This window comes from Myxocyprinus asiaticus, chromosome 33 (genome assembly GCF_019703515.2).
Source record: "Myxocyprinus asiaticus isolate MX2 ecotype Aquarium Trade chromosome 33, UBuf_Myxa_2, whole genome shotgun sequence".
Lineage (NCBI taxonomy): Eukaryota > Metazoa > Chordata > Actinopteri > Cypriniformes > Catostomidae > Myxocyprinus > Myxocyprinus asiaticus.
This window is the reverse complement of record NC_059376.1, coordinates 25,416,015-25,443,992: the sequence shown is the minus strand read 5'-3', so window position 1 is coordinate 25,443,992 and position 27,978 is coordinate 25,416,015. Positions and strand designations below refer to the sequence as shown.

At 36.7% G+C, this 27,978-nt stretch overlaps 1 protein-coding gene across 6 annotated transcripts; it reads left to right on the top strand.

Moving 5' to 3' along the window:
* The first annotated feature begins 25 nt into the window (after positions 1 to 25).
* Positions 26 to 23,928, top strand: LOC127424693 (acylamino-acid-releasing enzyme-like). 6 transcript variants are annotated; one of them, XM_051670086.1, is made up of 26 exons: positions 26 to 132; positions 554 to 725; positions 1,065 to 1,387; positions 1,460 to 1,571; positions 1,832 to 2,232; positions 3,512 to 3,644; positions 5,114 to 5,240; positions 7,125 to 7,200; positions 7,281 to 7,356; positions 7,490 to 7,629; positions 8,839 to 8,973; positions 9,046 to 9,137; positions 9,559 to 9,596; positions 10,580 to 10,701; positions 10,835 to 10,895; positions 10,973 to 11,067; positions 13,298 to 13,367; positions 13,500 to 13,585; positions 13,665 to 13,803; positions 14,263 to 14,343; positions 15,798 to 15,878; positions 15,963 to 16,051; positions 16,141 to 16,334; positions 21,172 to 21,274; positions 21,428 to 21,534; positions 21,681 to 23,928. In XM_051670086.1, the coding sequence occupies exons 2-26, from the start codon at positions 650 to 652 to the stop codon at positions 21,781 to 21,783; spliced, it is 3,060 nt and encodes a 1,019-aa protein (XP_051526046.1). In that variant the 5' UTR covers positions 26 to 132; positions 554 to 649; the 3' UTR covers positions 21,784 to 23,928. The 6 variants fall into 6 exon arrangements, 5 of the variants coding, with proteins under 5 accessions (XP_051526046.1, XP_051526045.1, XP_051526044.1 ...); XR_007894497.1 differs by having other exon boundaries at positions 28 to 111; positions 16,141 to 16,243; positions 21,681 to 21,721; XM_051670085.1 differs by having other exon boundaries at positions 28 to 111; positions 1,478 to 1,571.
* Positions 23,929 to 27,978: the final 4,050 nt, after the last annotated feature.

Sequence of the window (27,978 nt, the reverse complement as noted above, 5' to 3'; positions counted from 1 at the left end):
TTCTCACTTGTAGTCTCGCGTGAACACAGTCCAAACAAATCGGGCTCACGGTTTCTAGCGTGTAACACAAATTTAGCCAAAATGTTCAGCTGTACAAGTCAACTCACAGAGGTAAATTAAGTTTAAATTAAGGTAAATACTGTTATGAATATATATTAACTTTACAATAAGGGCAGACTTATAATCTCGCACTGAACAAGAATGTTTATCGAAATACAGAGTTTATAAAGCTACAGGTGAGTGACCGCTTCATGCACTGGCAGGACATGTCCAGCTGCAGGCCTGCAGATCGGTGTCTGGAAAGAGCAGCCCCTCATGGGATCAACTTTTGATGTTTATTATGTTTAAGGGACTGGCCTCGTAATGGACTTAATCCTGCATTAAATTTCACAATTGGTGTAGATTTATTTTTTGTTTTTTTTGAATGTCACAAAACTTAATTTTAGTCTTTAGTTGAAAATCCCATATTGATTATTTTATATCCTGTTCTCGGTAAACATGAAGAAAGCACCCATTTCAAAGAATTTGGTTATAGTCTTTATATTTAATACAGCTACACAGAACTATTTTGCGAGGAGAGGAGCAGCCAGTTGTCAAAAGATGTGTGGAGTGTTGTTCTCTGTACCACTGTCCTTACTGTGGGCCTGATATGTTCAAACCCACCATCAAAAGCAAGTGTTTGAAACATTTACAGGGACACCGCAGAAGAGCAATACGACACAAAGGCAAGTACTAAACAATACATTATGCACTATTTTCTATAGCATGCTTATTTACATATTTAAATTCATAGTGTTTACTTGAATGTGTAATGTATCACAGGATTAGATTATTCTGATCTTGAATTACTTAAATTAGTATTTTACCCAAATGTTGGCAATATTCCTTCACAATCATCCATATAAAATTAAAATGAACTCTATTTGAAACATTAAGGTTGATGATAACATCTGCTGTATGAAATGTTGAAAGTATTTTGAAAAAAAAAAAATGTCTGAAGTTCACACATTATACAACAATGTTAGTTTGTGGTGTCTTTTCCTTTTATTCTTTTTCTCCCCCAGAGTTCTTTATTTTCAAATGTCATTTAAAGTGCCGAACTGCTCCACACTTTCACTGCATCAGCTGCACTTCCACCTTCATGAGGAAGGATGGATTTCTAAAACACCTGCTGATGTGTGAGAGCAAAAAACCCAAGGTAGTGGTAGTGGAGGTCAAATCAGAGGAGAGCTCACCTGCGTCAGAAACTGTTACAGCAGTCTCATCTGAGGCAGGCAGTGCTGAAGATATGACTGTTAGTGACAGAGCCAAGAGCCTGGTCTCTGGGGACACTCCGATAAACGGGAAAAGAAAAGTTTATCTTGTGCAACACTCATTCCCTGAACAGGTGACAAATAAGCTCATTTCATGAGTTAAAATGAACACAAGTGGAAATGCTTTTCACCCTGTGCTGTTACAGGCTCCCATTGTCCTGCAGTCTATAGATGAGCAGAGAGTAGACAAGGGGCCCACATGTGAAGAGATGGCAGTCCAAGGGTCTGAAAATGAGATGGTGGGCCAGGGTCCCACAGGTGAGGACTCAATCCAAACAGAATCTGGTTCCCATAAACCATTATTTCAGAAAGCTCTGATGTTGTGCTTCATTCCTCAGTGAGATTATAGATTTACTTTAGATTCTGAAATCAAAGACCAGATCAGTCGACTGATTATCTGTCAAACAGACTGCTAAACAGCAAGACAATGAGATCCAATATATGAAGTATAATGGTGAGTCTTGTATATATGATTTGCTTTTAAGACACCTTGATAGCATTACTCTTCTTCAATGTAGCTGATGGAGATATTGTGGAGGGGCAGATGAGCACAGATAAACCATCAAAAGCCTCAATGGATGAAGGAAAGCCTTCAGTGGTAGACCTCAGTGTCTCTGTAGGGGATCACAATGTCTGCAATTCTGCTGAGAACCCTCACCCCACAGAGACTGATGTTGCCATACGGACTTTGGTTAATGAAATCTCTGGACACACACCTGTTGAAAGCACCGTCCCACTAAGGTCAAGATCCGATACACAAGATCTGTGTCCTTTCTGTGGTTTAATGCTGCACAGGAAAAATCTGCAGGTGCACTTAAGGAGGAAACACCCAGAGCAAGTGTCAAGTCAAGAGAAACCGGCACCGGCTCAGGTGAAAAACCTAAAACAGCAGAGACTCCCTCTGCGACAACAACAAAAGGTGAGATAAGAAGAAATACAGCTATTGTGATGTTTGGCAGTTCTTTTTGACTTTTTATAGTCAAGACGTACTGACAGTTGCTACTATTCGGAACATATCCCTGCTGAAAAGACCAGCCTAAGCTTTAGAGGGGTTTTGAACCCTTTTTTTTTTTTTGTTTTTTTTTTTGTTTTTTTTGTTTTTTTAGCTGGTTTTTGCTGGTCTCCTAGCCTGGCCAAACTGGTTTAAGCTGGGAGGCTAGCTGGTCTCCCATCCTGACCAGCTAAAAGTAATCTTGGGCTGGTTTTAGCGTTTCTGTTTTTTTTTTTTTTTTTTTTTTTAATTATTATTTTTTTTTTTTAAGCAGGGAAACAATTCAAAGTAAAAATTTAAATAATTTTAGATTCAATATCTTAACTGGTTAAGGATTACATGTTCCTATTTAATCACAGTTAACCAACAACAACGTACACATTCTTTATAGAGGGGAGAGGACGATTCCATAGGAGTAAAGGGAAATACAAATGTACACTTTCCTGCTTTCAGGGGCAGCAAATTTCAGTACTCTGTGATACTATCCATTCAAATTCCGTGATTAAACCCGAGATGTTATTACTTATCGACGCAGTTAAATGAAGACTACGGTGTCGAAATATTGTGGATGAACCGAACCGAACACCCCCTGCTCGGCTCTCAGAGTGGACGCGTCCGCAAAGAAAACGGTCGAAACATTCAAGTGTTATGATAAATTGAGTCCGCCAGTGGATAATTGTCGCTGATACGATGCGCTCCGCTGTCGCCTCTGTTGTTTTTGTATAAACCAGTTTTCATTTGTGCCCAAAAGACACCCTTCTGTTTTGAGGTGCGAATCGGGGCTGCTTGGTAATGTACGGACTCTCACTTTCAGTAACATGTTGAATTAAATTTCATAGGATTTATCTCTGTTATGAGTATTCGCGAGACGTACTAGTGCCGTTGATTTTATCAATTCGTTATAAAGACTTATGGGATAAAATAGGCTATTTAATGTCGCAAATTTAGTGAAAAATTTTACCTAATTGATGATTCTGTTTCCAAATATGCAAAGCAACTGTTACATTTAAGAAATGATATTAGTTTATAAATACTGCTTTGTTGCTGTAATCTCTGAGATGTTATACTGGACATACTGTAGACAATATATGAAGTATCTGACTAAGGGCTGTTTACACAGTGTGAGCTCTCATGTAGTGTTGGTTAACTCCTGTTGTTTGTTCACATTTGTTTTCTGTTTATATTAACGCATTGTTTGTGGTTTTAGATTGCAATGGAGAGTGAGATCAGAGATGTGTTCAGACACTGTATCAGGTTTCCCAATCCTATTTCTGCCTCTGTGATCGCTGACGAGCCAGTGGACACTGCCAATGAAAAGCGGTGCATTACCATATTGACCTGTGAGTCTAATGCCACTGAGTCCTAACACTGTTGGACAGTTCTGTGATTTAGTTACTTAAAGGGATACTTTACCCCAAAATGACAATTCTCTCATCATTTACTCACCCTCATGCCATCCCAGATGTGTATGACTTTCTTTCTTCTGCAGAACACAAACAAAGATTTTAAGAAGAATGTCTCAGCTCTGTAGGTCCTCACAATACAAGTGAATGGTGACCAGACCTCAGAAGGTCCAAAATGTACATAAAGGCAGCGTAAAAGTAATCCATTAGACTCCAGTGGTTAAATCCATGTCTTCAGAAGTTAAATGATAGGTGAGGGGGAGAAACAGATCAATATTTAAATCCGTTTTTACTATAAACGTCCACCTTTGACCAGCCCCAACCAGTAGGTGGCTGAATATGAAAGTGAAAGACCCTGTTTCCACCTGGTATTAAGATGCATTTTTGGTGATCCGATGTGGTCAGCACTTAATACAGGTCTAAATGAGGTCTACAACGTTTTGTGATCAGATCACAAAAACCACATACGAATGAGGTCAAAAACGCATGTGACCACATCGCATTGGAGGTGTAAACGCTAATCCATCCTGAATGCGTCCCGGACAGCAGTGAAGCACCACCCCTCACCTGTCAGTCAACCACTGTGCTAAAACATTAGTTAAACATTGGCGGTTATGAGCACCTTTAAAATGAAATAACCTTCCGATCTGAAAATTTAAAAAAGCGGATAAAGGCCCCACCTGGGTATCTCAGCGAGTATTGACACTGACTACCACCCCTGGAGTCGTGAGTTCGAATCCAGGGCGTGCTGAATGACTCCAGCCAGGTCTCCTAAGCATCCAAATTGGCCCGGTTGCCCGGTTGCTAGGGAGGGTAGAGTCACATTGGGTAACCTCATCGTTGTCACGATTAGTGGTTCTTGCTCTCAGTGGGGCTCGTGGTAAGTTGTGCGTGGATCGCAGAGAGTAGCATGAGCCTCCACATGAGGAGTCTTCGTGGTGTCACGCACGACGAGCCACGTGATAAAATGCGCGGATTGACGGTCTCGGAAGTGGAGGCAGCTGATACTTGTCTCCGCCACCCGGATTGAGGTGAGTAACTGTGCCACCACGAGGACCTACTAAGTAGTGGGAAATGGGCATTCCAAATTGGGAGAAATGGGGATAAAAAAAGAAAAAGCGGATAAATGCACAAGAACATCTTTATCATATCACTTCAGAAGATATGGAGTTAACCTTTATGTCCTTGTTGGACCTTCAAAGTTTGTCTTTTTGGCCACCATTCACTTGTATTGTATTGCAGAGCTGAGATATTCTTCTAAAAATCTTCATTTGTGTTCTGCAGATGAAAGTCATTCACATCTGGGATGGCATGAGGGTGAGTAAATGAGAGGATTTTTATTTTTGAACTATCCCTTTAATGAGTATTTACAGTAATTATGCATGGTTTTCTCTCTCTTTCTGTAGGCTGGAGTCAGTGTGACTTGGAGAGAGGGGTGAAATTACTTTTCTCTCAGAAATGGACACTTCTGTGTAAACATGGCATAATAGAATATGTACTTCCATCTGGAACGAGCACATACATGCAGGGAGCGTAAGACATACACATGTACACAAACATATACTTTCAGCATAGATACAAGAGAATGTTACTTGCAAGCATTTATGTATCTTTAAATTTAGTTAAGGCTAAATGATATAGCTAAAGAAATCTCAATATTTTTCAGGTTTTGACAATATTTTAATCTGTAATAATACAAACAATTTAAGCTTTTGTAGCCGATTATATTCAAAATTTTCAATACAAAAAGTAAAGTACAGAAGAATCTAGGTAAAAATAATGAAGACATACTTTCCATACTGTTTTTTACTAAATGAACAATGAAGGAAGATACATATATATATAAAATTATCTTCGTTGAATCAGTTATGAATCAATTCATTGTAACACTATGAACTGATTCACTCGAATCAAACTTACGCCATTTTTGCTATTGAAGCGTAAATCAGAGACACTATTAAAACATCTGTCTTAACACCCTCATCCTTCTTGTCATGAGTCAAGGTGGGATTGTGAAATTAGTCTAATGAAACACTTTTTGTGAAACTCAATCGCCAAATCAAAAATACGTTAAAATCGTGATAGTCACAAGGTTATCTCCAAGAAGATATAGTGGTACTGTATATAGTGTATAACGCTATCAAGTAGTATATCTCCATCAAGGCCATGGCAAATACACTGGCGGCCAAAAGTTTGGAATAATGTACAGATTTTGCTGTTTCGGAAGGAAATTGGTACTTTAATTCACCAAAGTGGCATTCAACTGATCACAAAGTATAGTCATAGTCAGTATAGACATTACTGATGTAAAAAAACCAGCACCATCACTATTTGAAAAAAGTCATTTTTGATCAAATCTAGACTTAATCACTCCAACACCTTATCCTTGAGTAATCATGCTAAATTGCTAATTTGGTACTAGAAAATCACTTGCAATAATATCAAACACAGTTGAAAGCTATTTGTTTCATTAAATGAAGCTTAACATTGTCTTTGTGTTTGTTTTTGAGTTGCCACATTATGCAGTAGACTGGCATGTCTTCAGGTCAATATTAGTTAAAAAATGGCAAAAAAGAAACCGCTTTCTCTAGAAACTCGTCAGTCAATCATTGTTCTGAGGAATGAAGGCTATACAATGCTTGAAATTGCCAAAAAACTGAAGATTTCATACAAAGGTGTACACTACAGTCTTCAAATCAAAGGACAACTGGCTCTAACAAGGACAGAAAGAGATGTGGAAGGCCAGATGTACAACTGAACAAGAGGATAAGTACATCAGTGTCTCTAGTTTGAGAAATAGACGCCTCACATGTCCTCAGCTGACAGCTTCATTGAATTCTACCAGCTCAACACCAGTTTCATGTACAACAGTAAAGAGAAGACTCAGGGGTGCAGTCCTTATGGGAAGAATTGCAAAGAAAAAGCCACTTTTGTAACAGAAAAACAAAAATTTTAGAGTGGGCAAAGAAACAGACATTGGACAACAGATAATTGGAAAAGAGTGTTTCAAGACAGCCACATCTATGGCAAGTGCTACAGGAAGTGTGGGGTGAAATGTCACCTGAATATCTGGACAAACTGACAGCTAGAATGTCAAGGATCTGCAAAGCTGTCATTGCTGCACGTGGAGGATTTTTTGATGAGAACTCTTTGAAGTAGTTTAAGAAATTCAGATTTTTTTTTTTTCAAATTGTAATAGTAATTTTTCATGTTATTACTGTCCTGACTATACATTGTGATCAGTTGAATGCCACTTTAGTGAACAAAAGTACCAATTATTTTCCATAAGAACAAAATCTGCACATTATTCCAAACTTTTGGCCACCAGTGTATATTGTGAATGCTCAATATATCACCTAGCCCTAACCTGAAATAAACAATGTGCACACTGATTCAAAATATATCCCTCAATCTCAGGTTGCTTAGATGCCAATCTCCATCTGGGACCCTTAGAGCTGTCGTCCGGGAAGAGGCAGTACATCAGTACCTGGAGGTAATGACAGATATTACTGACGTTCGCATGTTCCCTTAGTACGGAAGGATTTTACTTAATCCTCATTTTCCTTTTGGCAGGTATGGGGTCAAAATGGTTTGGAGAAAAGTTTTGACCTCACAGCTCTGAATAAACATGGAAAAGTGTATGAAGATGGTAAGAGAGACCCTTTCACTGTTTATGTTTGCATTTTATACATCATTTACTATGATTAAACCAATTAACATTTGTGCATAAATATGTCTGATTATGTATGCTCATTTATGTGTGTGTGTGTGTGTGTGTGTAGCTCAGTTCGCATGTCTAGCCTGGTCACCATGTGAAAAAAAGTTACTGTATGTTGCTGAGAAGAAAAGGGTGGAGCCATCAGGGCTTTCATCACTTGGATCAGCCAATGAGGATGGAGGGATAGTGTTGCTGGAGGAACAGGTGAGATATCTGTCAACAGAGGTTCAACCACATTTTCTTAGAGTAACTTTTGATGGTTATACAATAGAATATGTGTTGAGTTAACTGGAATGAAGCATCACGTCTAAACTCTAAAAGCCGTTTATACTTCTGCGTTGAACCTACGCCGTAGGGTCCACGTAGTGGCCAACACGTTGGTTTGCATTTATAGTTCTGCTTTGTGTCTGTGTTATTTGTGAGTACGCAGACAAAATGCTATTATTTTGAAAGAAAATACCTTAATTTCTGAAATAACTGTACACTTCATAAATAAAGGCAATGTTATTCATGGATTCAAAAGTATTTATTAAATGATTAAAGCATTGAAAACAAAACGTGTTCAAAGTATGTAGTATTTAGGAACATATTTATTATACATTCTGCTGCCATGCAGAGAGAAAATAAATCGGGCATAGACTGTATGATTGCTTTTGACTCGCTTAAATAATAATAATAATGTGGCATACTTAGATGCTCCGTGCTGAAAAATGAATGAAATTAATCAATAACTGCTTGCTTGACCAACACACAATGGGTGTGTTTTTAAAGTTTAAATCCTCAATGTGCATTTAGGCAAAATAACCAACTCTTAACAAGTGCTTTTTTAATCTCCTGACAAATTAAGTGTTCTGTTTTCATAATTTATGAAATATTATTTACACCGTACTGTCAAACATACGGCCATAACATCATACAGATCGGAAAGTTCTGAATTAGAATACGACAAGTATTGTTTCACTCATATACCTGATATATAGAGTAAAAGACCTGATAAAAAAAAAACTTTTATTAGATGTAAACAGATGTATCTTTTATTGCATTTTCGCTTGTTCATATAAAACAGAATATAAAACCAGCAGATGCTCACAAAATCGAAACGGGTCTAAACACAAAGTGACACGATCACTGATCAGTGCATTTAGATGTATAGATAAAATAATCTTGGAGAAAATGCGCCACTACCTCAGATAATTTCTTGTCATGCTGGGGGGTGGTCTCTGGTAACAAAGTGGACCAATCACAGCTGTTGTCGTCTTCATCGACGCAAAGTTACATTTTTGAAGAGGTGTGCGTCAGGCTACGGCGTAGGATATAATATAGTATATATAGTATAAATCGGCCTTTAGTCCTTGTGATTTTTCTATGTATTTAGGGTGTATGAGACTGTGTGTCTCTGTATGTGTTTGTCAGGATAAGAATTTGTACGCTGAAGACTGGGGAGAGGGACTGATGGGTAAATGCTGTCCGGTATTGTGTGTAGTTGATCTTAATAAAGGAGCAGTCATCGTATATGCTGGTGTCCCTCCTCACATATCACCAGGGCAGGTGAGCTTATTCTTTCTGTGTGCTTAATCTTAAACCTGAATTACGAGGTGGTAATCATTGTTTATTCTCAAGGCTTTGTGGGCGCCTAATGGGCGGGGCGTGTTGTTTGTGGGCCAGTGGAATGAGCCATTCAGATTGGGCCTGAAGTTCTGCTCCAATCGTAGGTGAGAGAACTTAGAGAATGCTTCAGTCCCTTCAAGCATCTGGTTTTTTGTTCCAATATGCTGGTTTTCACAAAACCAAAACTTCAGTAGTCAATACCAATACCAGTAACTTTTCACGATTCTTTATGCCAATGTTGATTCAACAGAAAATAAACCCATTTAATTAAAAAGTTAATTCATATGAAAAAGTCAACATTAATAAACGTTTTAAATTAAACTGAAATGATGACTGTCAGTTGATATGAATTCAGTTTGATTAATTCAGTAATAATTCCCACCCCACAGTATTTACATGAACTGACATGCTTAACTCAGTTGATTGATTCATGCTTTTTTTTTTTTTTCTTTTTTTTAAGACAACTCAATTCCCTTTTAATGTTTTTTTTATTTTGTTTTTGTTGCTGATTTTCTCCTGCTCTAGATCAGCCCTGTATTACCTGGATTTGAAAGGGAACTGTGGTAAGATTCTCTATAACAGATACTGTGTGTATGCGTATTTGTAAGTAATTGTGTTCACCTTGGTTTTTAAATTATGGGCTTTTGACTAGTGATATTCAGTTTTGTAAAACAAAACACATTATAGCCACTTACCAACATAAAGCGAACGGTTCTGAGCACAGTATGGAACAGTTACAGTAGCATTTCCACATGAGCACAGCTTGGCACGGCACAATTATAAACCTTTCTCAGACCGGAATTCTTGGCACGGTTACCTAACCATACTAAACCATGCTGGTGAAATGGCTTTAGTACGTGGCGACTCACGATTGTCAATTTGCCAATGCCAAGGTAACTTATAGCACTTTTAGTAGTTTCTAGCTTTTCAAGTTCGCTAATATTTGATGAAGTCAATAAAAGTTAATAAAAATAGTGTATGTTTAGTGTATCTTCATGATTTTATGATGATGGTTTAACTAGTGTTGTAGCCTACATTTAATTTTTTACACACATTTTTGTCAGGGAAGTAGATTATTAGCTCATTAAAACGTAAACTGTATCAATATATTCTCATATACTATTTTCATATTATACTTGTATAATAATTTGTCAATAAATATAATTTTTAGCCAGTCTGGGAACTTTACCTTTCTGCATGTTCATGTCTGTTGGCATACACATTTGCTTTCCTTTTTCGATGTGGGATGTGCCTTGCCTGTGTATTCGCAGAGTAAAAAGCAGTCCTAAAAACTCGATCATCCTCCATAGTGCTCTCGCTCCAATGTTTACCTCTCACGCTGTCACCAAAAGACGGATCTGTTATGTACATTCTCCTGATTCAACTGCACCACAGTGGAAAAGGAAACTGTAACCGTGGCAACTGGCCCAGATCGGCAAGGAACAGTTTTGCAACGAGAACTGTTCAGCCTGATGGTGGAAAAGCGGCTAATGTCTCCGTGTCCTGTAACCTCTCTCTGTCCTTTACTGTATTTTGACCTGGTCAGAGTGCTTGTCGTCTGAAGGCGTGTCTGTGTTGAGCCCTCGAATGAGTCCAGACTCCTGCTGGATCGTCTACTTGCAAGGACAAGTGTTTGGACCACATCATCAGTGCCTGAGTATGATGCTGGTGAGACCTTACATCAGTGACTAAACACATCATTCATTTACAAGAACAGTTGGAATGCCTGGGAACATTTTGGAATGTCTAAATGAGTTTTTTTGTTTATCAAACATAACTGTTTTGTCTTTGTCTCTCTTAGTATGACATGAAGAACAGAACCACTTCAGTCTTGGTTGATGTGGTCAGGAGAGCAGTAAAAGGTATCTAGATGAAAGCGAACTCATACGCACACAAACACATATTTAAGATTGATGTGAGTGACAATGTCCCCCCACAGGTCAGTTTGCTGGTATATATGAATCGTTGCCGTCTCACTGCTGGTCTGCAGACAGTGAGAGAATCTTCTTCAGCAGTGCCTGTGAAAACTATAAGGTGAACAGACAAAACATTTGTAGTAGTATTTGTTATTTGTAATATTTACAAACATGAACCATGAAGAACAATTATAAACATCAAACATTCAAGTATCATTTGTATTTTACAGAATTTCATGAGATTTATTTTTATTTTTTTCAAAGAAACCAGTGTGGTACTGAAAATACACTGGCGGCCAAAATTTTGGAATAATGTACAGATTTTGCTCTTATGGAAAGAAATTGGTACTTTTATTCACCAAAGTGGCATTCAACCGATCACAATGTATAGTCAGGACATTAATAACTTGAAAAATTTCTATTACAGTTTGAAAAAAAATGTTCAGAACTTCTTAAACTACTTCAAAGAGTTCTCATCAAAAAATCCTCCACGTGCAGCAATGACAGCTTTGCAGATCCTTGACATTCTAGCTGTCAGTTTGTCCAGATACTCAGGTGACATTTCACCCCACGCTTCCTGTAGCATTTGTCTTGTCAGGCACTTCTCCCGCACCTTACAGTCTAGCTGATCCCACAAAAGCTCAATGGGGTTAAGATCCATAACACTCTTTTCCAATTATCTGTTGTCCAATGTCTGTTTCTTTGCCCACTCTAACCTTTTTCTTTTTGTTTTGTTTTTCTGTTTCAAAAGTGGCTTTTTCTTTGCAATTCTTCCCATAAGGACTGCACCCCTGAGTCTTCTCTTTACTGTTGTACATGAAACTGGTGTTGAGCAGGTAGAATTCAATGAAGCTGTCAGCTGAGGACATGTGAGGTGTCTATTTCTCAAACTAGAGACTCTGATGTATTTATCCTCTTGTTTAGTTGTACATCTGGGCCTTCCACATCTCTTTCTGTCCTTGTTAGAGGCAGTTGTCTTTTGTCTTTGAAGACTGTTGTATACACCTTTGTATGAAATCTTCAGTTTTTTGGCAATTTCAAGCATTGTATAGCCTTCATTCCTCAAAACAATGATTGACTGATGAGTTTCTAGAGAAAGCTGTTTCTTTTTTTTGCCATTTTTTAACTAATATTGACCTTAAGACATGCCAGTGTATTGCATACTGTGGCAACTCAAAAACAAAGACAATGTTAAGCTTCATTTAACGAACCAAATAGCTTTCAGCAGTGTTTGATATAATGATTTTCTAGTACCAAATTAGCAATTTAGCATGATTACTCAAGGATAAGGTGTTGGAGTGATGGCTTCTGGAAATGGGGCCTGTCTAGATTTGATCAAAAATGACTTTTTTTCAAATAGTGATGTTGCTGTTTTTTTACATCAGTAATGTCCTGACTGTACTTTGTGATCAGTTGAATGCCACTTTGGTGAAAGTACCAATTTCCTTCTGAAACAGCTAAATCTGTACATTACTCCAAATTATGGCTGCCAGTGTATCTGAAGATTTAGGGGTTTTTATCAGGTTGTTCAATGGGCACAATGGTCATAGTTCCTGGACCACCACTTAATGTGTTTGAACCCGCAACTTTTCTTTTTTCAGTATGCCTGACTACTCCCAACAAGTATAGATAGCTACATATAGTAATATAGAAATAGTGTCAGATGGCAAGTAAAGACTGTAAGGTTGCCATTTTACAAGTTTTTTGTAAAAATGTTTTATCCCAGTCTGTTGCACTTATACGTGTTTGTGTAGGTAGAGTTAAGACATTTCATATTGCCACCAAAATCATATGGGATTGCCCATATTTCTGTTATACAGGCTTTTTTACACTGTCACACATAATTCCTACTACAGAACTGAAAAAAGATATATCAATTATTTTAACATTTAAGTTACTAATCAAATTATTACAAGTTAATTTTCCTTAAATATGTTAATCAAAGAATAATCACCTGGATCTTTTTTTGATTTACATTTGCATTTAAAGAGGTTGAAGTTACATATGCGTTAACTTCTAGGGTTAAGGTATTTTAAGACCTTACATTATTATTGCAGACAAGTTGAACATTGAATAGAATATTCAATATAAAATCAATACATCGTTTATGTATTGCCTTATGATTGAACATTGCCAATTAAACATTGATCCAATGGTATAGAAAAATCCCTTATTTACATATGGGGCAGGGAGCATGATTACATGTGTTAATTTTTTAGGGACCAGAGTGTTTCCTTCAGAGTAACACAGGGCATTTTAAAGCTCTGATTCTCTGTGTTTTCTAAAGTATTGATTGTAGCGTGTGGTAAGTTGTGATTTTTTTTTTTGTGATTTGTGTGTTCTGCTAGGCAGTGTTCTCAGTGAACAGATGTACAGGAAGAGTCACACAAGTGTGTGGAACAGATGCTCTAAGACTAGGTAGTGTGTGTGTGTGAGCATATGTATTTGTATATATAGCATGTGTTCTGACAAGTTATCCTTATGTAATTTTGTGTGTTTTGATTTCTTGCCTGTTGTGACAGTCATTGATTACTGTGGTGTGTTTGTTAGATGACTTTGGGAGTGTGCAGCTGTTGACAATACAGAAAGACATGATGGTGATGAGCTGCTCATCTCCAAATCAGCCACCCTGCCTGGTACACAAACACACATGAGCACGCTTTTTTGCAATCTTTTTTTGTAGAAATTACATATCAACCTGTATGTGTTCTGTAGAGAGTCGGCTTTCTCTCATCAGTAGATCATGCTGAGGACATGCAACTTTATAATCTGGGCAGAGCAAACGTGTATGAGGGATTTGATTGGCAGCCCATGTTGATCACGCCCCCTTCTCAAGAGGAAAACCATCAGTTCTGTGAGTAGCTTGGATGTATCACATATGGGCCATCCACAAACGCAGAGATTTTACTGCTAGAAGTCTCATAGTGGCTGAAGTGGGTGTTTCTACTGCCGGATACCCTAACGTTATTGGTGAAATGCACATTTGGCCATAGTGTTATTAAGTCTGATTACAAATGGGGTGTTTTGCCTGTAAAAATAAGATGGATTTTTGGAAGATGGAAGATTCCATCTTCACTCCTATTGGTAGTTGCTGCATTAATGCTCATTTGCATAAAGTTAAACTTTTGTCAGCTTTGTTGCATAGCTGGAAATGCCCACAACGCATCACTGATGGTCACTGTCAGTGAAAATCACCAGCTGTCATTGAAAATGAATGACTCCAGTTGTGTGAAATTCCTTTACACTTATTAGGTACATCAATATTTCTTAGTGATTTTACACTTTCTTCTCTCTACCCTTGCCTCCTCTATAGCTGATCTGAATTTTGGAGCAATTTTGTTGAAGCCGTACGCTCCCGAGAGAAGGAAAACTCCTCTAGTGGTGAACATACATGGTATGGCTGACACAAACAATAGTTTTGTCCACCTCAGTTTTTTTTTCAGACATCAGGAATCATGTTTACATGCAACCAAATAATCCGTTTATAATCCGACTGTGGCTCAATCAGATTGAAAAGCCTTCATTTAAACACAAAATTAACCGATTGAGCTGGATCTGAATTAAATGTCCATCCGATTGAAAGGGGTGGTGTAGATCTAAAATAATGAGTTTAAAAGAAAAATATGAGCCATGTAAACATTTGAATCCGACTACTTTCTCAGTAACATTCTAAAATACCTTGCGCTCATGCGCAGAGATGTGGTGCGTAGGTATGTTTATACATGATACTCTTTGCAGGAACCTAATTTTCACACAGCAATGAGAAAATGCATTATTACGGGTATGCGGGCTCGCACTGAATATTCTGCAGGGCACATACTGTAGTGTATGTTCTTTCATGACATCACATAATTAAAAAAAGAACGTTGTGTCATTCTTAATAGGGACTTTAAGCAGCAGGTGCGGTTACGGTGTTTTGTGTTCCATTGCATGTACGTGACTTCACTCACTTCCTGAAGTCATAACCATAATTTCTAAAGCATTTCTTCTCTGCCATAGTGACAGTCGATAGTACATGACAGATTAGGAAAGTAAATGTTAGAATATGTTTTACAAGAAAATGCAAATGGAGCACAGTAAATAGCCTTACCAATCCTTCATAAAACTCATGTTAAATTTATTACACAGGGTTGGTTATAGGCTTTGAATAAACCTCAAAAATATCAATAGCCTATTAATAATAATATCTAGGCTATTTATATCTTACAAGAGTGAAACTTCTGACCGTTATTTACACTGCAAGCATCCCTTCTCTTGCTGTTTTAAATACCTTTTTCTTTTTTCTTAAATTGTTAAATGCTCCATTCTGCCGTCATTATTGCTTAGTGATTTTTGTGTAGCATCCTGTCTGCAGCTGCTGCTTAAAGTCCATATTTTGTTTCTTTTCCACATCTGTAAACTCCTTTTAAGGACAACACCCACCTGTCTTCGTACTCACAACTAGAGCAGAGGTGCCTGCTGTTATATTGGAGGAGGAATGGGCATGAGGCAAATATATGGTTAAGTCAGACTCAGTCAGGGTATTAGACGGTGCTTCGAATTATTCGTTTGCCGAGTAGAGTGTGTAGCCTAAGAAGAGAGCTTTTCTGGCATACTTTGGTGCCATTCTCACTTTTTCAGCCATTCTCTGCTTCTTCGATGACTGACGCTCTTCGCATGCGCAGAAGTTTTGTTCAGAATACATGTAATGCACATGTAAATGAAAATTTTTATTGGATTGCAAAGTGTAGGGGACATATAAACAGTACATTCAGAACCTGTAATTGGATTGAATTTATTTGGATTGACATAAATTAGTGCATGTACTGTAAACATAGCTAGTGATCAGTGAAGTGTTTGTGTATGCAGGTGGTCCTCACAGTCATTTTGCTGCAGAATGGAATGCCACAGCCGCTGCTTTATCCAAACTGGGCTTTGCCATTCTGATGGGTAAGTGTTTTTGTATTTTAAAGCTACTGTCACAGTACGAACATTAGAAGATATTGAGAAGTGATTTAAGAATGTGTATTACAGTTAACTACAGGGGTTCCACTGGTTTTGGCCAGGACAGCATAGAGTCTCTACTCGGAAACGTCGGCATTCAGGACGTCAAAGATGTTCAGGTAAGCACACACAACAAATAAAGCGTTCTTGCTCAAAACAAATTACATAGACCAAATTGTCACTGTTTTGCTCTCTTCCTGTTTTCCAGAGAGCTGTGTTGTGTGCTTTGCAGAATGATGCAACACTTGATCCTGATAGGATCGCAGTAATGGGTGGCTCTCATGGTGGCTTTCTGGCCTGCCACCTGATTGGTCAGTATCCAGATTTTTACAGAGTGTGTGCAGCACGGAACCCTGTCATTAATGCAGCCACGCTGCTCGGAACCACTGACATTTTAGACTGGTAATGCTCAGATAAATTATTTTATACCTTTTCTATTATATGCATAGAACCAATTTATTCAGGCCCAGTAAAAGACTTAAAAGGGGTCATGACATGAGGAATCAAATTTTTCTTCATCTTTTGACATTTTAGAGGTCATTGTATTATAAAATCATACTGTAAGTTTCAGAACGCAAAACTTCCTCACGGCAAAAAGACCGTTTGTTTAAACCAAGCTGCCAAAACGACTTGTTCTCTACTTCCTCCACATTGTGATGTCACACTGTGGTAGACATTTGCATCTGACCTCCTCAACAACAACACATCAATGCCTACTTTAACTTATCACATCCGTAGCCCCGCCCAGTAGCTGTGAGCAGTGAGGTGGCAAGGAGAGAACAGGTCAGTAAAAAGCAGGGAGTAGTGCAGCAATTATTATCATATTACAGTTCAAATCGCACAGTTTGTCAAAATGATCCCTTCTCAAATGCTGGCTATAAATGCAGTAGCTTGAAACAAGTCACAGATCAAAGCAATAGTCAGTCAATCTATCAGAATATTCATAGCAAATGGAGGAGTTCTGATGTTTGTGATTCTCTTGTTGACATATGATTTGATATGAAGCATAACGATCATGTCCGTAACGCATTTTCATGAGTGTTTAAAATAGGCAATAGAAGGGAGACCATTTGTTCATATCAACGTAAGTTAGCTTAGTAGAAAGTATTTGAATGAATATTGTTTTAGTGATATAATCTTAACCTCTAAAACGTTACAGAAGTGACAAAGCGCTGAAACACAACAATATCATAAATGTGGCTCTTATAATTTAAAAAAGGTGCTGTTATGACAAAGTGTGCATATTTTTCAGATAATTCCTTAGGCCTATCTCTTGGGAAATGTTTTTGTTAAAGTGAAAATAAGTAGTCCTTCAATCCCTTTTTTGCAATTATAAAATATAGCTGTTTAGAAATGGTGCGAAAAGTGTCTGTGTATTGCTAATTGTTTATTTTGATCTGTTTCTTTTAAAATTGAATATGGTTTGGGATGGGCTGTTGTTTTTTATTTAAACACTGACGAATTTTTTTGTTGCATTTGGAGTTTGATAGCATGAATAATAAATGCTTTGACAATACCAAACACGGCACAAACCAGCATAAACGATGAAGACAGGTGAGAGTGATTGACATGGAGTGTAGCCTGCGTGACCACACGGGTCCCAAAAGCTATCTCGTTGAATACAAGGAAAACTTTATGATGTTTTATATAAGCAGCACAAATCGAGCACAAATAAAAGGCACCGGCTTGGAACGGTTTGGACGATGGGTGGAGAGTGACATCTCTGCTCCCGAAAAGTTTTTTTGCGATATCTAAGAAAGGGAAGTAGTTAGTGTTTCTTTTAACGGCACAAATCAGCACAAACGAATGGAATAATTTTGGTAATGATTTAATTATATGGGGTGCCAACTTCACAAAGGTCAGAAACCTGTAGTGAGCAATTCCACGAAAATGTCAACCATACCATGTAAAAATAAAGTTTTAAGCAAAGGCACAAAACCCCTTTTCAATTGTTCATTTCGATTTCACTGTATTATAGTGCTATAATGGATTTTTTTTTTTTTTTTAAGGAAATTGCTTTATCCTCTTATGAAAATTTTCAAAGAGCTATATTTTGTAAATGCAAAAGAGGGATTGAAGAACTACTTATTTTCACTTTGTTAACAATAATCATTTTCCAGAGAGATAAGGAATTATCTGAAAAATATGCACACTTTGTCATAACAGCACCTTTTTTACATTATAAGAGCCACATTTATGATATTGTTGTGTTTCAGCACTTTGTCACATCTGTAACATTTTAGAAGTTAAGATTATATCACTAAAACAATATTCATTCAAATAAATTCATACTTTCTGTACAAAGCTAACATATGTTGATGCTGAGTATGATGAACAAATGGTCTCCCTTCTGTACTTTAAACACTCATGAAAATGCATTCATATGTATGTCAACGAGAGAATCACAAACATCAGCGCTCCTTTGCTATGATTATTCTGATAGATGATTGACTATTGCTTTGATCTATGACTTGTTTCATGTTACTGCAATTATAGCCAGCATTTGAGAAGGGACCATTTTGACAAACTGCGATTTGAAATGTAACATGATAATAATTGCTGTGCTACTCTGCGTGTTCCGCTTTTACTCCACCAGGGCACAGCTCGCTCGCGCAGCACTTTCTGAAATGGTAAATTCAGACTATATATTTAAAAATGCAGCCCATGTCGGCTTTGTTTGTGCAAGGCCATATCGCAATTTTAATCTTATGATGGTTGTATCATACAGATGTTTCAGAGATCAAAGTTACAAATTTTTGTGTTTTGATTTCCCCCTCATCAAGTAAGTGCTGCTGAAAACAACAGTGAAAACAACAATTAATAAATTATTACTACATGTTCTTAGGAATGTCAACCCTTCTATATTATGTGGCTGGTATTATTTCTGGATTGTGCATTTCAGTTCACAAAGTTTTTACTCATGTCCACTTCAGTCACGTCTGTATTGCAAGTTCATTTCTCGATCTAAAGTGGAAGAAAATATGCAGGTGTCTATGATAATTCATTGCAATAGTTCGATATATACTGGTCATGTGTACTTGATATGTTAAATTTGACATTTTCACTGCAAATACTGGAATTGCCATTATAGCTCTGTGATTGGCCAAAATGCTCTGTTCGACTTCTCTGAAACCCTCTACTTTTCTCTGTGGAACCCGGATGCTTGACCTCTGGCCTACTTTCTGTAAGATCTTAATTTCTGCATTTTGAATTTAAGAATATTTAATTCTATATTGAATTTTAAAATATTTAATTTCTTCTTTAGCTGTAATTTTATAATCTGAATATTTACAGCTAATTTCACCTCTAAAAAAAATTCAGAACACAAAATCTGCTGTTTAAAAATACAAATCTATAGGATATGCCACAAAAACAATTACATTTTGTTAAATGCCACGTTTATAATTCAAATGTATGAAATTCAAATTGAAAACTATAAAATATGCCATGAAAAATTAAATTTTGTTAAATGCCACATCTAAAATTCAAATTCAAATCTTTTGTCTTTTATTTAGCTCCATACAAAACCAAAAGTTTCTGGAAAATTATCATGTTTTATAAATATAGACAGCTTTATGTATAAAAAACTTTGCTAATATTATAAGTGAACTTCAAGGAACATATTAAAATAATAAAAATAGGCATGTCATGACCCCTTTAATTCTAAATTAATAGGGATGGGACGATATGGTTATCTCACCATTTGGTTCGATATATATGAGGTTCATGATTCAATAGTATAATAACACTTAAATGACAAAGTATGGCAGAACATTTTGTCTTTTTTGAAAAATGTTTGCGCAAAATGCACATATTCATAGGTACATTTTCTCAAACTGTAAGCACCGTCTTTCTGTGGCACTTTGAAAAGTTCTCTGTTTAGAGCGTCCCGCTTAGACCCGCCACAACAATGTTACTCAACCAATGGTGTGAGTTCGGGGTGGGACTATCTCTTTGTTTGACCAACGGCAGATGGGGGGCGTATTCAGAAAGCTGTTTTGAAAACAAAGTTTATTTTTGCAATTTCGTTTGGTGGCGCTAGTGTCGCAGGAATTACATACTTAAGCTTTAATACACAATATAAGTTTAAATAATAAGTTTCTCATAACCTTTCACTGTAAGAAAAGACCACAAACAAATAAGCCTTCAAAAATAGTGGGCTATATTTTAGAATTTTTTGTCATGATTATAATAATCACATTTTAACTTTTTCAAATATAAAAACTGTACATTCTGTCATTTAATATTATTCATAATAATGACATGAGCTGTCAATGTTTGAAACAATGTCTACAATTTACAAGAAATAACACTGAGTTTACAATCTTTTGTATAACAAGCGCTAAAATGGGACTGTCACTTAAAGAGTTTAACGTGCATCTCACAGACTTACACTGGTGTTACATTCATTTATTTATTTGATTTATTTATTCATTTATTTATTATTATTAACGAGTGAGAAGTCTTTTTTTTTTTTTTTAGTGCATCTGTGCTATTTGTGATTAATATTTCTAGTTACTTTTTTTATCTGACTTTAAAGAACAAAGGATTTTAAAAGACACAAATATTCAATAAAATGTGCGGGATCTCATCTTTGATGGACACACATTACACGGAAGAAATGTTCTGTTTTAATCTCAAGCACTTTTCAACAAAACAGGGTGATTTTGCAGGTATTCCAGTACTTAAATTTCTAAAAGCTAAACCCCAGCACTTTAAGGACCTTGTGCGAACCCTGTAAACAGTGTAAAAAAAAGCGCAGTTTGGGTAAAGTCAAAGTTATAATGCTTGACGGGTCATTTCATTTATGATCACATAGACAGAAAACATTGTTGCGAATTTCGAAATATCGAGTTTTGCCTTGATATGGTTAGTAATATTTTTGGTTTGTAATATATCGGAGTTCGGGGGGTGGGATTGGCTGTTGGCAGTGTGTTTCACTGTCCCCTTCTGCATATCGCGGCCCCCTTCATCATATCGTGGCCCTGTTTCACGGCAGCCCACTAGGAAAACTCACGGTTCTCCCGATGGCCAGTCCGCCTCTGGTCCAATCCCTATAAATAATAAGTGTTATTTAGTGCAGCACTACAGGGTTAGTCAGGACATCCTCTTATAATATGCTACGATGTTGTAGTGGTATTTTGAAATAATAATGTTAAATCTGTTGTATATTCCATAATATAATGTATTTAGTTTAGAGTGGTGGATAGTTTCTGTAATGATACTGTGCACATTACAGGAGATATTCCTCTGTTGGGATTCAGTATTCTTTTGACCTGCTGCCCACATCACAGTCCCTCACTGACATGCTAGAGAAATCGCCTATAATACATGCTGCACAGGTATATTATACGTATACACACACACAGACATACATATAGGAAAATTGACGAAGAGAAAATATTTATGTGGTAGCTTGTGTACATGCCATGATAAAGTGCTGATGATGTGTTGACCTGTTACCTTAATATGACTCCCTCTATGTGTGTGTTAAGATACGCGCTCCTGTGTTGTTGATGTTGGGTGGGAGAGACAGGAGAGTATCATCTCACCAGGGCCTGGAGCTCTACAAAGCACTCAGGAGCAGGAACACACCAGTCAGGTACACACACACACACTGAAAATTCAGATTCAGTCACTTTTCTACAGAGTGTTCTGTTCACCCTCTTTCTTTTCCCCCCCTCTCTATTTCTATCTGCTTTCCTGTCTCTCCCACATTCTGTGTCTCTATCTCTCTGTCTCTCTCAGGTTACTATGGTACAGTGATGAGGGTCACTCATTGTCCAAAGTCAGCACTCAGTCTGACTGCTTCTTCAACATTGTTCTGTGGTTCAAAGAACATTTAAATTGACAGCACTCACAACAACAATTCTTGGTCTTTGCAAATCTGCTGTTTCAGTACTGAAGTTCTCAAACACACATAAAATATCCATAAGATGTTTTTCTGTCTGCACACATCATCATTGACATTTTTGCCAAAACTAAATGTTTATTAATATTTCTGGGCACCCAAAGAGTATTCAGGTCCCTGGCCACTAGAGAGCAGACCTGTCCAAGTTTAATCAGCCCAGCAAAATAATGGGTCAAATGACGAAGGATGGAATCATTATGTAGAGAAATCTGAGCCAAAATCCGAACAGTCATGCTTTTTGTTTTGTGAAAGATTTAAAGGTTTACTCCTCACTACCTTTTTACCCTTAACTGTATAATTGTGAAGCTTGTTTGTAGAATAGTTTAGTTCAGAATAAAATACATGTACTTTTAGAATGGAAATAGAAGAAAATATGATACATTTTTTTTTTTTTTTTTTATAGTTTCTAAAAATGTATCTGCAGATATGTTAAACATTCCATTGTGGCCTGTGTTTCACACTAAGATATTTATAAAAATGAAACGAGAGAGAAATGTGTACCAAGATGTTTATAAACATAAAACAAGAGAGAAATGTGTTGCAGTTACTGTGACTGAAGTACATGTACACAGACACAAGATCCAGGTGTGCACCCTATTGATGGTGGCTGCAATAAAAGTTCACATGATCTAAGATTCTGGGGTCTAAACTACCCATAAAAAGTTTTACAATACTAAGACATTTTTGTTTTTGAAATGCTTCTGTTCAACAAAGATGCATATAAATTGATTATTTCTATTTAAATAAATGCTGTATTTTTTTTTTTTTTTCAAACTTTTTGTTCATCCAAGAATCCTCTACTTAAAGCAGATCAAGTATTTGGCATGTAATGTTCATTAAAGCTGGCAGTTTAGGACCTATGAGGGGACTGTTTCTCAAACTAGAGATGCTGATGTACACTGTCTCTTGTTTTTGTGCCTCTGGGCCGTCCTCTTCTCTCGGTCCTGGTTGAATCCAGTTTGCTTTCTTCTTTCAAAACAGCAGTGCATGGAATAGCCTTCGTCTTTCAAAAGAACAACAGACTGATGAATTTCAGGCGAAGTTTCTTTTTGGCCATTTTTAAAACCAAAATATAACTTGCAAGTGTAAAGTGACAAGTGAACTTAATACTTCAGCAACTGGAAAAGGACACTGCATTGCAATTTCCACACTTTATTAGTTAGCACAACGGTTTTCAACTGTTGTAATAAGAAAAGTTTCTTGTGTACCAAATGAGCACATTAGAATGATTGATTTCTCAAGCATTAGGGGACAAAGTGTTTTCTTAGTAAACTGCTGAAAATGGGACTTTGCCATCAAGAGTAAAGATTGATTAAAAAAATAAATAAAAAACTTGTTTCAAACTCTAATAATAATTTGCAACATTACTAATGTTTTGGCGGTATTTTTTTAATCAATTTAATGCATCCTTGGTAAACAGAAGCATCAGTTTCTTCCAAAATACAAAAATGTGTTCTAGAACTTTTGACCAGTAGTGTATTTCATTGTCAGAGTTCCTTTCCTTGAATGAGTTTTGTACTTTGCCACATTTTTATCCTTAAAATCAAAAACACAAAATGTAAACTCCCCTTTGACAGATTTATTCAAATATTATGTTTCTGTTGTGGACTCTGTTTTTAGTGATTTGTATATTATTATTATTATTATATATTTTAATTTGTTTAATTTATGGCATGTGCAACACGAGCTAGCTTTATCTTACAGTGTTTTATGGCCGATTGTAGCATGTGGATTTTCAATATGCAGAGGGTCTCCTGGGGCAGACTGTGTCCTGTTAGAGTTAAGATTGCATTGTTAATGACCTACAGAGAAAGCTATAGGACACAGCGGGTCACCTGAGAACACTGCCACTGTGTGTTTGTTTGTGCATGAGAGAGAGTTAAATGCTTATTTTATTTTATATTGTATAGTGTATATTGTTATTATAGTTTATTTTATTCATAACCTGGCACCTTATTTTATTTCTATTTTTATTGTTATTTGTTACTGTTGTATTATTATTGTCTCGTCATCTGTTTTGTGTATTAATGCTTTGGCAATATTGTATGTAAACACAATCATGCCAATAAAGTACTTTAAAAATGAGAGAGATAGAAAAAAAGAAAGGTCTCACTTCTCTGGCTGCCTGGATGGTAGAAGTGATGTTCACGAGCGAAGATTAAAGAGTCAAGCAGGAATTGATGATAAAACAAAGCAGAAATTAATTGCAAGGGGTATGAAAAGCTTGTGTGTATGTGGTTATCATTGTGTTTGGACAGAAAGTTCTGGATGGGATTAAAGCGTGACAAGGGGGGATTAAACACTCTTATTTTGATTTATAGTCTTGCATTTCCACCAGTGTTTTTGTGTTTAAGATGAGTATTGGAAGGGAACTGCATTACTGCATTTGGTGAAGGCTGTGGTTGTGAGTGATACGCAAGCCTGAAAATATTAGTCACCCTCTCATAGGCTGTGAACGGCCCTTGTTTGTGTGTGTTTAGGGGCCGAAGGGTAAAAGTATTTGGTGAGTTTAGGGCTATTAGCATGCTGCTGAAAGCTATTAATTCATCTCACCCATCCTCCCCCGTGATTCCATTCGTTGGCCGGTCCGCCGCACTCTGCTCGGATGTCACGGTAATGGATGAGTCCATTAGGTGACACAGGCAGGGGAGGTAATCGCTCAGAGTAAACTGGGTAAAAAGGGCAAAACTGTCACCAAACAACTTAAGTTAATAGCATTACCACTTGTTGAAATGTGTTAAACAGTCTCTCTCTCTCTCTCTCTCTCTCTCTCTCTCTCTCTCTCTCTCTCTTTCTCTCTCTCTCCATCCCTCACCATATTATTCTGCCATCTTCCTTTTTAGCCTTTCTGTGTCATATTCTCGTTTCTCCATTCCATCCCTCCTGCCGTTTTGCCATGTAACTCTGTCGTTTCTTGGGAGTGAAGTAGCTATAGAATATTCAGTCTCTTCTGAAGAACTAACATTTCCTGTCAACGTTTGAGTGTTATTGCTGGGCTTTAGGGTGAGACGGGGTGCTGAAACATTGTGTGTGTTCTGTAATAAATAACAAATCCATCATCATTCAGTGTACAAAGAGAAGCCAAACATTAAACAGAATTTTATACAAAATTTTACACTGGACTGAATAAGCATTTGCAAAAAAAACAAAACAAACAAACAAACAAAAAAAAAAAAAAAACAACCTCATGCTGTGTTTGCACATGTGCAAAGGTTTAGTTAGGTACACTACCATTCAAAAGTTTAGAGTCACTTACTCATTCTTTATTTATTTTTATCTGTATTCACATTTTAGAATAATAGTAAAGTCATCACAACTATGGAATAATATAAATGGAATTATGGGAATTATGTCGTGACTAAAAAAATCCAAAATAAATCAAAACTATGTTATATTTTAGCATCTTCAAAGTGGCCACACTTTGCCTAGAAATTGCAGAAATGTACTCTTGGCATTTTCTCAACCAACTTCTTGAGGTATCACCCTGGGATGCTTTTTAAACAGTATTGAAGGAATTCCCATCTATATGTTGGGCAATTAGTGGCTGCTTTTCTTAATTATTCCCAGTCCAAGTCATCCATTTCAAAAACTTTTTTTTATTTTTTATAAAATTTTAGTTTTGTAATTAATTAAATATGTTGGCACAGTTATATTTTTGTCTACAAAACTAATTTCAAACATTTAAGCATACGCCTTCAGATCAAAAGGTTTTTAAGGCAAGTGACCCCAAACGTTTGAACAGTAGTGTATCTGTGAGTTTGTGCATGCTCACTTAGAACTGGGGATATATATCAGCATACATCACAATGCACATGCAAGGAATACTTGAAAAATAGTACGTAAAATGCATTATGCAACAATAAATATATCAGATAGTACAATGCTACATTATTTTCACATGACCACATATGCATGTTTAATTGAACAAGTAGCCTTCAAGTGAAAGTGAAGATTTGTAATAAAAAAGGACATAAATATTTTTCTGTTTCTCACCCACACCTGTCATATCGCTTCAGAAGACATGGATTTAACCACTGGGGTCATATGGATTACTTTTGTGCTGCCTTTATGTGCATTTTGTAGCTTTAAAGATTTGATCACCATTCACTTGCATTGTATGGACCTACAGAGCTGATATATATATATATATATATATATATATATATATATATATATATATATATATATATATATATATATATATATAATTATTATTATTATTTATTTTTTTCAGTAAATGAAGGGATAATTTAAAATTTTAGGTTAACTATTCCTTTAGGAAAAGAGTTTAGGTTTATTTTATCATAGGGTGTAACGTTGTGAGTGAAAACAGGGTAATTTAGACTCGATTACACTTCCTCGCATACAAACTTAATTGCTCTCTTTTTCTGGTAATTTCAAAAACTCTGTTTACTGGTAGGTGTCTTTAGTGTAGTAGTCAATGCACTTTATGACCAGGCTCATACCAGAGTATAGACATACAAATTTAATTTTCTATCATTGTGTAATTATGAGCTTAGTTTTGCCCTTGGCTTCATCAGACTATGTATGTGCCCCCACAGGCTGAACCATTATTGTGGTAACTTTATATAACTCCCCACCCTCTATTTATACTCTTACTTTGTTTTATATTCTGTGTCTCACTGAAATGTTCTGTGTGCACTTGCTTGTTTCTTCTATCACAAAAAGAAAGAAAGAAAGAAAAAAAGCACACTTGACAATAAAGCTAATTCTGATTCTGGTAAGATGGTTTTTTGCCCTCTTGTATCCCTTCCCTCTTTGCTGCTTGTCCAGCATTAGATGTTTCTGGCTCTACATGACAGCGTTTCTTTTAAAGGTGCTGTAAGCGATTTTGTTCATGGAAAGGTATGCAAAAAGTGTTCTTACTCCCTGAAATATATTAATGAAATAAGTGTTGTAAGATATCTCATGTGTCTCTGTTTCAGCACTAGACTCTGTAAACAGCAAATAAAATGTGTCCACGGACAATGATGCTTTCAACCTGTCAGTCATTTTGTCAAACTGCTGAGGCTTACCGCCATTTTTAAGCCATTTTGTTTATAACAGTTGTCTGCTGAGGGTGCTATTTTGCTGCTGTTGTTTTAAACAACTGTTTCTGCTTGATGTCGGTCTCAGTAAATCTAATTTGTTATCTTTGGAGTGCATGGTTTTGGAAAGAGAAGGCGTTGCTAATTCAACGTCTTGTGGAAGAAGAATGGCTGAAATCATTTACAGCACCTTTAATATTTATGTGTTTAATATACTGTATATTTATTTTCATGGCCTGAAGGTAGGATATGTCCAGAGTGTGTGTGTCTCTCTGTGTAGATTTTTAGTTATTTGGTGCATGCTCAAGGAAGATGGGAAATTCAGCAAATCCCTGATTTATGGATTTCTCCAAGACTCAAACTAAATTAAGATTTTGATTGCCAGCCCAGATTTTTAACCACTACACTGACAACATCTCTGTTGCTTGTTTAAGGTTGTTGTTCCACAATTTAAGAAGTTTTGACTGCATCAAATAGTAGTGAGACCCTTTAGTGTTTTGCATTTTATATATTTTTTTTAGACACAAACTCCACATATCTAATAAACCAAGCAGCAGTAATATTAGAATTCATTAACCACTTTTCCCTATTGCTGAGACATTAGTTACACTCCCAACACCCTTTACTAAAAGTAATGGAGCATTACCATGGTATAATAATGTATTAAATTGTAGCACCATGGTACTTCGATATACAGTATGCCATGGTACTGAATCATTACCACATTAACCATATTAACACAGTAAATGTCCAAACAAACATGGTTTCAGCATGGTACTTTTTGTCCTTTTGAACAATTTCAAACTTTATAGGCTGATAAACACTGCTGAAAAAAATCAGCGTAATCACCCTTCAATCAGAGGGCTGATCTCATTCAAAGTAGTGTAAACATAAACAAACCCGCAGTAATGTTTGCCACATGTTCCTGATCGCAGACCTGCATGAGTTACCACTATAATGCTAATACAAATGACTCCAGCTCTCAGATTAAAAGGCTGTTTAACACTGGTGAAGTCAGAGGAGTACTTATAGTGCAGTGAACATACTTCAGCCCCGAGGCACAGATAAACAGTAAGCATACAGCCAA

Bases quoted from the DNA above. Each gene is read 5' to 3' on its own strand.
- LOC127424693 (XM_051670084.1), top strand. From the start codon at position 82: ATGTTCAGCTGTACAAGTCAACTCACAGAG. The intron at 9,138-9,558 runs GTGAGAGAACTT...CTCCTGCTCTAG, and splicing joins AAGTTCTGCTCCAATCGTAG to ATCAGCCCTGTATTACCTGG. The intron at 13,368-13,499 runs GTAGTGTGTGTG...TGTGTTTGTTAG, and splicing joins AACAGATGCTCTAAGACTAG to ATGACTTTGGGAGTGTGCAG.